Below are 12,252 nucleotides of genomic sequence, written 5' to 3'. Positions count from 1 at the left end.
TGAGCGTCTTGCTCTTGTTGGGATCTGCTTTCAGTCCCTCTGCTATGAGCAGATGTCCGGTATGTGTCACCTCATGCTATTTGAGTTGCATTTTTTTCCTGAGTTGGGTTTTATGTTTTTGTTCCTGCATCACTGTACAAAAGCTTGTAGTTTTCTTTCATGGTCTCATTCAGATTTCGTATCCTTGTTCCCTTCCTCTACGATGAGGATATCATCTGCAGTTATTTTCACCCCAGATAGTTCTTCCAGCACTTGGGTGAGTCTTCTCTGGAACACTACCAGTGCTGAGCTTATGCACATTGGCATGTGCAGCCATCAGTAGCAATGGTGTTGCAAAAGTTGCCAGCATGCTGGACTCTTTATCCAGATTTATGTGCCAAAACCCATTCCTCACATCAGACCGTAAAAATTCTGGCTTTGGAAAGTTCTGGCACCGTATCATCAATTGTGGGCAGTGAACAGTGGCATCTTTTCAATGCTGGTTCAGTGGCTTTGGCTCGATGAAGATATGTAATTTGTCTGATAACTACTTTACCACCTCTGTACTATTTACCCAGGTTGTACTGGTCTCTACTTTTGAACTCTTTGGATACTGGATTATGTGTTGCCAATGAAATCTTCCTACGTGGCAAGCACATAGATTCTACTGTGGGGTCTATTTTCAGATGCAGCTTTCCTTCATGGCAGCCGTTGCCTTTGAAAACATACCCTTTTAAAATGGTCTTCATTATCAGAGAGTCTCCCCCATTTGCTGCTTTCACAGCAGGTATAACATTCTCACACTGCACCTGATTAGCTCTATGGCTCTGCTCTTCAAGAGGGCTCTATGGCGTTTTTCCTCCACCACCACAAACTTCAGTTGGTATTGTAAACATTGTTGCATGCATGGAGTGTGGTATTCTCCCTTGCTGGTTTCCTGTCCCAACATCCTGAACCTGATACACTTTTGGATTCAGGAGAGTCAAGATGCCATCAGTGCTGTCTGATGTGCTCTCCCTCTTTTGTACAGGTCTTAATTGAATCTTTCTGAGACCTTCACCTGCTCTTGCTCACACTGCAAAAATGGTTCAACTTTCCACATTCCTTGTGGTCATAGGCTGGTGCACGTCTTTTACCCCCTCATGTTGTCTCCCACCAGAAATGCATTTCACTGTGGGTATAGAACCCTGGCCATCTGCTTTCCTTTGCTGTTGTCTCACTGCATGTACTTCTGAGGGCGTTGTCATTTCTCTTGAGGCTTCTGCTTCACACTCTGAGTATTTATCTAAGGTGATTTCGCCTTCCCAGAGCAGCCAAGTGCTGCATTCTGTCCTGTCCAGAATTATGGAATCTGTCAAGTCCCCAAAAATTGCATGTAGCAGCCAGTATGCAAAAGGCAGTAATGTAGAGGTCTATCCCCTCCTATTTAGATTAGTATGTAGTGAAAAACATTGTGTCACTCCACAGTTTTGTTCTGCTTTGGGGAGGAATAGTTCCCCGGAGCTCTTCGGACTGCTGTGAGGCTTGAGGCAGTGGTGAGCCCTTGGGAGGTGCAGTCCTCTCTTCTTGTTCCCCAATGACATAAAATAATAGTTTTACTTTCCTGCTATTGTCCTCCTGTTGCATGACCAGCTCTAAATCCTCCCTCAACTGGGTCCATTGCTGGGCTGGATTTGTATCTGCAAAATCCAGGGCTCTGTGGGGGCTTCAGGCCACATTTCATGGCTCACTTTGCAAACTGCTGCAAACAGCTGAGCTGTTGCCACCATGTTTCATTTTCAAAGAGTGAAGCATTGCAAAGTTAAGCTGAACAAATGGAACTTTATTAAACGTTCTCCATTGCTCTGTCCACCTGGCTGAGTTGCTTCCAGCCTAACTCCCTACAGTCCCTGTTTTTCCTGGTGCTCCCTTAATAACAGTCCTCTGACTCCATGTCCTCATGGTGCAGTAGTGGCATCACCAGCTGGGGGGCTGTGTGCCATAGCACTGTATTATAGTGTCAGCATTGCACGTGGGCCATAGTGCTGGTTGAAGATGTGGGTCATAGTACAGCAGTTCCAGCAACTGAATTGAGTTTCAACAGGAATTTTTTTCTTTAGATTACTATATCCTGAATTGTGGCATTCATATTTCACTCTAATTAAATAAAGAAAAAGAATGCATTTTTTTAAAGATTCCAATATATTATAAACAGTGTTTAGTGTGTGTCATCTAGATCTGAATTTAACTGCATAATGTTTCCTGTCCTCTAACAGGCTTCTTAAAGAAGAAATACATGCAGATGTCACTTTTTGTGTTGGTCATACTCTATTCAGAGCACATAAAGCAGTGCTTTTAGCAAGAGTTCCAGACTTCTTCTTATACAGTACCGGAAAACAATTAAGTAATCTGAAAGACCATGAAACTTTTAATTTGGAGAACTTCGAACCCTCGGAATTTAAAACATTTCTGCAGTAAGTTTTTCATTATCTTCTTGGGGTTTTTTTTTTTTTGTCTTTGGTACTTCACTGTCTAAAAATTAAAATGGACTTGTAGTCAGCATTTTTTGTGTATGTTCTGTAGTATCTGGGAGAGAATCTGTTCAACAAAACTTTAGGTTTTGCTTAAAGTTACTGGATTTGATAGTGTTCCAATTAGCGTCAATGGGAGTTTTATCACAGATTTCAATAGTAGCAAGAGTGGATCCTTAGTTTAGGGGAGAGGCGACTGGGGCAAGAGAATATTTAGTACTATATCTTAAGCCATTAACCCACCCATGCCTATTCACACCAATTAGTCCATTCTTGGATGATACAGCTTGGAGGACAGTTAATTGTAGTTTTGAAATAAATGTTTTCTTTTATGGTCTTTCTGTTAGCCAGGAGCCAAACCAGTTAAAACCTGTATAGGTAAGAAACAATACCTTGAATTACACCCAGAAATGAAGTGGTGTAGGTCTTGGAGCACAGATGTAATGTGGTCACTGCATGAAGCTCTGGTAAGCAAGGGGGGATGTGCACTGTGTTCTATATTAGATAAAGTTCTGGATTGTTCTCCAATGTAGCACCATATAGAGTGCATTTACTCTGCAGTAACAAATATATGGATAGCTGTAGCAAAGCTTGTATCTGAGAAGTAAGGTTGCAGTCTCCTAGCCGAGCCCAAAGTGAAATAAGTACTTTTGGCCATTGATGCAGCCTAGATTTCTAGAAACAGCTAAGGCCCCTCAGTTGCAATCATGTGTGATAAGTAGTAGGATGTCCCCCAATAAAGGGAACTGACCCAGCCTTCCCATACTATCCCTGATGTCTTCTTCCAAACTAGAAATGTTAGGCTCAATCTTGTCTGCACTGAGTGTCAGACAGATATACTTCCAAACCATAATCTCACTTCAGCACAGAGTCGCTCAGCTGCTCTGAATAGGGCAGATGAGCTGGAGAAATAAAGAGGGGTGTAATTTGCATACCGAAGACACTGCAGCTCATATAACCTCAATAATCCTCCTAATGGCTTTTTGTTCATTTTGTGCAGGAAGGATGACAAGATGAACTCCACTTGGGAGAAACATTTTGAACTAGGATGAGAAGCCTGAGGAGTGATGACTGGGACTGGTTAAATGAAGAGAATGGGACTAGGATGAGGAGCCAGGGGTGGGGAAGAGAGAGGGTGGGGACAGGCACAGAGAGAAAGGGATGGGGCAGAAGGGGTCATGTTTGGAGGGAATGGTCAGAAGAGTCTGTGACCCCCTAGGTCATACTCCCCTGCAGAGCCTGGAATGGAACCTAAGATTCTTGAGTCTCATCATTCCTCTGCTGTCAGCAAATATCAGTGAAACCCACTAGCAAAGTATCCTATCCCTCTCTAGTGCTTGCTCATGTAGAGGAGGACAACATACCACTGTTAATTTACTCCATTAGTTTGAGTGGCAGAGGTCTGTGCAATGGATTTAAAGGTTCCAACCCTGCTGATGAACCATTTGGGGTGTCAATATGATGCACATGATGGAATTTGTGTCTCCATTTTGCTTTTTTAAAAAAATCTAGGAAGCTACACCAACCAAACTCCATTAAAAGAACACTATATTAAGGTTGCAAAGTCAAGCACTCAAAAGTTAGGAAATGCCAGAATTTAGGTTGGCAGTGCAACCTTAATTTGCCCCCTTGTATGTATTAATTACAAATCTTTAATTACATGATCACATACAGGTTTTTTTTTTTTTTTTTTTTCAGCAAGATATCTGCCTCCAATAGTACACAAAATGGACTGTTCTGGGATGAATCGGGTTATGTAGTTAAGGAACATGTTTTCAGTAGGACCTCTACTTCATTTCTTGCAGAAGTTGGAAGGTGTGTAGTGAGTGAGTTAGGGTGTTAAAAGAAGGAGGGTTCTCATGGGTAAGTCAGTTGACTTCTGCCCTGGATAATTGGACTTTATCCCTGCTTTTCCCACAGAGTTCCTCTGTGAAGCTAAACAAGTCAATTACATCAGATTTTTGACAGGTAGTCTCTAATAGTATGATCCTTATTTTCTGGGTGACTGAGTTGAGATTCTGGGTCTCATTTATGAGTGCTAAGCACTTTTTCAGCTGTAGCTGAAGTTAATGAGACCTGTGCTTTGGCTACTTAAAATGCTGAAAAATCAGGTCCTAAGTGTCTATTGGGTGTCCAAAACCAATGGATACTTTGACCATAAATCTCTCTGTGCCTCAGTTCCCCATCTCTAACGTAGCCATCTTGTATGAAATATGTATACACAATATATATATTTTGTATGTATAATCTAATTAGGCACCTCGCTTTTCATTGTCTCTCATTTGCATCTCCTTCCATTTGGTTATGAAGGTAGTGTCCCAGCTGAATAGCAGACTGCAACTGCAACTTCTTTAAAATCTATGGTGAGTTTTTTATTGTGTTTGTCAGGTTGCAGAGGGAGAAGAGCCTGAGCATCTGGGTTGATAGCCTCTGGACTGCATCTTGAAACTTATGACTCCACTTATCAGATTGTGACATGTCTATACTACGACGTTTGGTTGGCACAAGTTACGTCAACATATAACCACTGACTGCAGTATGTTGTGTGCATGCATACTTGGGTGCATGCATCGGTGCTGCATGTCCTCCCTGTGCGTGGTTGCATTGATGTAAAATGTAGTGCACCATGCATAAGTATCCCAGTGTGCCTTGCACCACTGTTCGGCTCAGGGCCTTGTGGGTTGCTTTTTGCAGTGGTTTTTGGAATGCCACCAGTTCACCCAGGGATTTATAGAGGTAGTGGTTAAGTTTTCACCATGCCATTTTCTCCGTTCCATAATTTTTTGCACTGTTTTTTAAACCTCCCACAGTTCCACATGCCCTTTTTTTTTTTTTTTTTTGGACTCCATAATCTCTCTGGCAGAAGTGTGGACCATGCACAACTCAGTGAAACTCTCCTGAGTATTACTAATACAGAACACATGATTCTTCTGAATTTGTAGAACTTGAACGTGTGCTACTACAATTGAGTGTGCAATGAGGAATATGTGGAGATGTTCAAGCACAATAACTGGATGCTGATTGACACAGCAGGGGAAAAAAATGCCAGGTTGCTGTTGGCGTTCATGGAGAAGCTCCACATGATAGATTGCTGCACCTGAGCCTGAGAAATGAGAACCGATTGATGGGATTGCGTTGTAATGAAAGGAATGACAAGCAGTATCTGCAAAAGGCTGCATTCCTGGATCTGTGTGCCAAGGTCACTCCACCCCTCTGTCAAAGGGACACCAAACTAAGAGCTGCATTGGCAGTGGAGAAGCAAGTAGTGATTGCCTACTGACTGGCAGCAATCTGTTTGGAGTTGGGAAAAACTACACTGGGGTTGTTGTGATCCAAGCATGTAAGGCTATTAATCATCTCCTGCTGTGCAGGGTTGTGACTCTTGAGTTACGTTCAGGAAATAGTGGATGGATTTACAGCAATGGGATTCCTGAACTATGGTGTGGTGTGTGGTAGATGATGCACACATCCCTATTCTGGCACATTCCACCTTGTCACTGAGAACATCAACGGAAAAGTATCCTTTTCCATTGTTATGCAAGTACTGGTGGATCGCTGTGGATGTTTCACAGACAATTAGTGTGGGTGGTGGGGGGAGGTTTGTGATGCTCGCATTTGTAGGAACGCAGGACTTTTTCAAAAGCTGCAAGCAGGGGTAGTCTTCCCTGATCTGCATGTTACAATTGGCGATATTGAAATGCCACTAGTGTTTCTGGGGGACCCAGCCTACTCTTGTTTCCCTGGCACATGAAGATGTACACTGGGCTCCTCAACAACACCAAAGAAAGATTCAGTTACCAGCTGAGAAGATGCAGAATGATTGAATGTGCTTTTGGTAGATGTAAAGATTCCTGGCAACTCCTGCTTGCAATATCGCATCTCAGCAAGGCTAACATCAATCACCATTGTTACAGCTGCATGCTGTGAACTGCAAAAACGTCTGTGAAGCAAAAGGAGAAAAGTGACTGCTACACTATTGGGGTTGAGATGAACCATGTTATCTGATGAATACTTTATAGAACAGCATTCATGGGTCGGTGCTTCCTGTTCTGAATTCTGTGATGCTTGGTGTACAATGATAAAGATACTCAGTTTCCAAAACCAGAACTTTTTTGTTCATTGCTTCTTTGCACACAATAAAGTGCAAAAATAGGGTAAAAACAGTCTAGCAATGCTATAACAGTGAACCATCCTCTAAAAACCCAAGAACAAAAAGGAAATAAATACTAGTATTATCTGATCCTGTGGTTTTTCACAGGTCTCTATCTGTGCGTGGGGGGGGCCCTGTGGTTGTGGTTCTCATTTTTCCCTGGCATGGAGTGGTAGGGGTACATATGTGAATCCACCTGTTGTGTTTGAGGTGGTGTAGGGAATAGTGGCCATGGAGTCCTTCAAGGATAGGAAAAGCTGCGGAGTTGGTAGTCTCTAGGCAGATAGGTCAATAATGTACTGCAGCATTGGTTTGTTGCCTGAGCAAACCCATGATGCTTTGATGCATTTCCCAATGTGCCACTCGGTCTCCTTCCCTTTTTTTGCAGCAGCTGATCCCTCCATTCTTGGTCCTTCTCAATGATTGTGGTCACATGACCTCTCCAAGCCCTGTACTTACTGTCTGAGATCATAGAGGAGTTGGGGATCTCGCTGAACTTATCCTCTCTAGTTCTTTTTTCTCCTTCTGATGAGGTAAGATATTCAGCAGGCGTGGAGAGGGGACCACTCAAGGAAACTACACCAGAGGTACTGACTTAATACAGACAGATACACCATTAGATTTATAGTCACAATGGAAAGGGAAAGTTAAGTCTCAAAACTCTTTCATTAGTCCCAGAAATACTTTTAATAAGCAAAGCTAAAGTGACAATTAGCATTTGAGTGCCTCGTCAAGGCACTGCTCTGGAGCTCAAACCCTGGTGAGTACAGTCTAGCCTAGAGGGGGGAGGAGGAAGTGTTTTGGTGTATTGAAGCCTTAAAAGCTGGATATGGGTATAGGGCAAGTGCAGTGAATATTGGCAATATTTTCACAGCCAGGGATGCTCTTGGCTATTTGAGGGTGATAAAGGCACAGAGAACCCAGCTGCTACGGGCAGCCCAAAGCTGCCTGGTCTGTATACTGCTAGTCCCTTTAATACAGTAGTGTGAGTGGTACTAATCGCAGAGTGGCATGGGAAATTCTTCTAGCACAGCAAGAAACAAGGCTGCCGTCTGTATAAATGTTCAGGAGAGAATTGCAGAGTATTTTAATGAAATTTTCATCAAGATCTCTCAAGGACAAAAGGGACATCCCTATTCAGATAAATGAAGTACTCTGCATGGCTCACTGCCAAGCTGGAAAAACAGGCTGACTACCTCTGTTTCTTCTACCTCTACCTGAGCACAGGACACTGTGCTGATGTGGATTGTGTAATTGTACTACCATGCTATTTTTTTTTAATTTATTCTCTACTGGCATAATGTTAAGACAAAATATTAAAGTAATCAAATAGAAATCAATGCCTTTGTTCACTAAAGTTGAAGGTGGCACAAGTACCATTTTAAATGGTGATGTGCAGTGTGGGGAGGGAGGAGGTAGACTAGGTTTTGGGCAACAAAAAGGGAAAAATTACTATGAGATACAATTCATATACAAATTTACCTAAGTTCCCTTCCCCTTCAGCAGTAGGCTCCTCTGTGCTCACCATCAGGGACTGGCTTAACTCAGGAGAAGTTTCAAACCACTCCTGGCTCATGGCTTGATTTGCTGTGCCCTCCCCCTCCCCTGCCTTTTCCTTTTCAACGTTTGCAGCAGGGGTCTCTGCAGTGGGCTCCTGCAGTGTCCACAGTTGCACATGGTTGCTGGGGGGATCACTACCAAGAGGTGCATGCAGTTCATTGTAAAAGTGTCAGGTCTGTGAGGCAGCACCAGATTTCTTGTTACCTTCCCATACCTTCTAGTCTGTCTGCTGTAATTCCTTTTGCTTTCGCATAGCACTGCTGCTGATCCCTGTCATGCTCCTTTGCCCCATATAATCTGCTTGTAGATGTCAATATTTCTAGGGCTAGGATGTAGCTGTGCTTGCACAGCCTCTTTGCCTTACAGGCTGAGGAGATCCAATTCTGGCCTGCAACAGGCAGTAATCTATGTAGTAGCTTTCTGTGTTTGTGAAGCTGGCATGGTTGGACACACATAACTAAGGTGAGCTGGTAAGTGTGCTCACCAAGGTGAAGTAAAGTATCGGGGGATAGTCATGTTAGTTTATAGCCACAAAAACAACAGAGAGTCTGGTGGCACCTTAAAGACTAACCGATTTATTTGAGCATAAGCTTTCGTGGGTAAAAAACCCACTTCTTCAGATGCTTTTTACCCACAAAAGCTTATGCTCAAATAAATCTGTTAATCAGGAAAGTGCATTTCAAAATCTGGGGGAAGAGGAGAGTAGTGGCTTCTGGTCTCTGCAACCCCTGGACAGTGGAGTTTGAAAGGAGCACAGGAGCTACTGTCATGGGGATAGGAGAATTGTGGGACAGCTGCTGGAGTACTGTCAGGTCGACGCAGGGCAAGTGTAGACACTGCATGACCTGTGTTGACCCTAAGTAGATTGACCATGGCTCTGCATTGCTCAGGAGGTGGTGATATTGCATCGCTATAACGGTGCTTACATTGCTGGGAGACCAATTATAGCATGGTACATGTACAGTGAGGTTGGTGCAAGCTCACTTAGGTTGACCTTTCTTTGTAGTGTAGACCAGGCCTAAGTAGAAAGAACAGAATGGGCTGGAGCAGTGCAGGAGAGAGTGGCAAAATACAAAGATGGCATTATAGGTCTCAATTATGGATTTGGCTGAGTGGATTGTTTTCCGTAGAACAAGGAGAAATTGAGCAACATATGCATTACAATTAATACAAATAACTGACTAAATCTGTCATCTGAAATTGTTCAAATGTGCTTTTTTATTACTTGTATGGTCCAAACACCTCCCAAATGTTAGCAAGCTTCTCCTTGCAATAATCCTGTGCGATAGAAAATATTATTTCCATTTTACATATGAGGAACTGAGACACAGAGAAACTGACTGTCTTGACAAATATGTCACAGGAAATCTGTTATAGAACTGGGAATTGAACACAGATCTCCTGAGTCTTAGTGCAGTTAATGTGAGAGAGTAGCACTAAAGCTACATTAGTGGATTAATAACAGATGTGATTACTTTTACATTACAGAAGTTTTCACTGCCAGTAGCACTGTGAATTCTTTATATGTGACCAGTTAATCAGGTCATCTTGGAATCTTTCCATTACTGTATCTTTTGTTTCTGTGGCTCTGAGCCTTTACAATTTTCTAATTGGATTCTCTTATCTCTAAAGCTTGTGAAAGGAAAGGGAATAAGGAATGTTATCAGTTTCAACAGCTATATATAATTCTTCTGTGTTTTTGTTAATTTCTTCTCAGCATTGTAGTTGCTGTTAAAATCCTTTGTTTAAGAATGTCTTTTTCAGTGGCTCCACCAATTATTTTAACTCCATTTGTAAATAATGAAAAAAGGAAGAGGAATAACTATTAAATGTTCTTTTTTGAAGAAAAAACTTAAATTCAGCATTTGAAATTTCAGGGGAAATAAGTTCCCCATCATCTAAACCTAGTTGTATACCTAATAGGAAGCAACAATTTAATTCAGAAATGCCTTAAAATAGACAGGATTCTAATGTGCTCATCACCTTAGGGCCTAGGCCCTGGTCTACACTAGAAAGTTGTACTAGCTTAGCTGTGTTGGTTAGAAGTATTACATTTTCTACACTTCTAACCAATTGACATAGCAATACTGGCAAAAGCCTTAGGGCATGGCTACACTGGAAACTTCAAAGAGCTGTTGCAGGAATGCTCCCGCAGCAGCGCTTTGAAGTGCAAGTGTGGTCGCGCATGAGAGAGCTCTCCCAACACTCCTTGGTGAGGTGGATTACCAGGGGATTAGCTCCCAGTGCTCGGAGCCTGTCTACACGAGCACTTTAGAGCTGAGCACACCTCAGTAATCCACACTGGGGTGGGGGATGAGGCTGCCCCTTGCCCAACCTGGGGCAGGAGCAGTGGGTGCGGGGGCCCTCTGTGCTGGTGGAGGGTCCTGCCAGAAAAGGGGAGGGTCCATCCGCCCGAAGCGGAAGAGTAGGGGTGGGGTCAGCCTGCCCTCACATTAGCACCCCCATAACCACTAGGACACTGCAGTGGCAGCTGATGTTGGGAGTCGGCAGAGCAGAGCGCAGCAGGCAGCTGGCTGCTACCCAGGGCGCAGGCAGGGACGCTTAGGGGAGGTGATGTGGTGGGGCGGCAGGCAGGGTGAGACGCTGCCCCGAACATTGGTGGAGTCTGGCCCCCGTGCCCTGAATATTGCTGAAGCCTGGGCACCACAGGCCCATATAACTTGCCGCCCCAATAATTTTGTAGTACACAAGGAAGACATTTTTTTCTATCCTATGCACTTTGAACACAAAATGATAAATATTGCCCTCTCTCTCTTGCCCTATGATCTTGCTGCTTCATATCATTTCAGCATGACTTTATTGCCATACTATTTTGGTATTCATTCATATTTTATAATAAAAAAATAGGTTTATTGAGCCTAGAAAGGAGGGCTTAGAAAGAACTAGACTGATGTATTCTCAATACATAAAGTTCCTCTTTCCCCCTTCCTTAAGCCTCATTCATGAAATATAGGTACCAAGAGACACTGACATTGAAATTAATTTAACAGGCAATACATTTAGATCAAATACAAGGAAACTCTGTTGACATTGACACTTCCTGCCATGGGTGTTTGAATCAGATACTGATGCTAGATATTAAAGACATGGACCAGTGGTTTGATTTTTTTCTATGGCAAATGTTATGTTCTTATGGTTCTTCATCACCCAGCAGGTCACAAAATCTAGTACGTTAATTGCAGGCAGCAACTCTCTGAAATGAGACTTCTGCCCGCTCCACCCCCATCATGGCCTATAGTTAGCTAATCTTTTGCGTACTGTAGTCCTAGGACAACCTGTCCATTTGTAAAATGATCAGACTCCAGCTACTGCTACTAACTTTGAGAGATTGCCCTATAGCATCATTCAGATTTCATTATCCTTCATCTACTCATATTGTACACATACCTCTTGAACTCACTGTTCATGCCTTTCCTAATCTTCTGTGTGCAGAGGAAAAAACAAAACAACCATAAGGTGGAGTGTGTGTCAAAACTACAGGCCATTAGAGTGATATTACAGAAGATGACAGTTAGCTCTATTTTTGGATCTAGCTAATGTAGCCTTTTGCTGCACACATTTTCGAAAGGTAGTTGTAGCAAATATAGCACATCCAGAACTGCTTGTGAAAACTTGGATTTAAGAACTGAATATTTTAAAATAGCAGAAGTCCTAACTGTCAATACCAGTTCAATACATTTTTATTATAAATAAAGTATTATTACAATTTAATAGATTTCCCATTTTCACGGTCATATTGGAGAGCTTGTGCATAAGATGACTTTATTACTTAATTGCATATAACTTAATGACCATCAGCAGCTAATAGGTTATTCTTAGAAAGAGGCATCTGTTTTTAAACTAAATAAATCCTCCAGTGGTGTCCTCGTAATATTCTCAGTGCTAATACTTTAGAGATTCTGTTAATGTAGTATACGTTTTTGTATTTCTCTTTCTGATGGTGATAGTTGACAATCCAGGCTATTCTAGGAGAGAGAGAGAGAGAGAGAGAATAATTTTTGGACCAGTTTGAGGAGGCAGGAAAAGGATATA

At 42.5% G+C, this 12,252-nt stretch overlaps 1 protein-coding gene across 1 annotated transcript in view; it reads left to right on the top strand.

Moving 5' to 3' along the window:
* The window catches only part of BTBD8 (BTB domain containing 8), a 67,707-nt gene that overhangs the window by 2,850 nt on the left and 52,605 nt on the right, over positions 1-12,252 (top strand). The window contains exon 2 of the mRNA XM_074961340.1: positions 2,235-2,432. Coding sequence (XP_074817441.1) covers positions 2,235-2,432 — 198 coding nt within the window. The remainder of the gene's footprint in view (positions 1-2,234; positions 2,433-12,252) is intronic.

The sequence above is a fragment of the Natator depressus genome, chromosome 8 (genome assembly GCF_965152275.1).
Source record: "Natator depressus isolate rNatDep1 chromosome 8, rNatDep2.hap1, whole genome shotgun sequence".
Classification (NCBI taxonomy): Eukaryota; Metazoa; Chordata; order Testudines; family Cheloniidae; genus Natator; species Natator depressus.
Note: the sequence above shows the minus strand (reverse complement) of the source record. Positions and strands in the feature narration are given on the sequence as shown.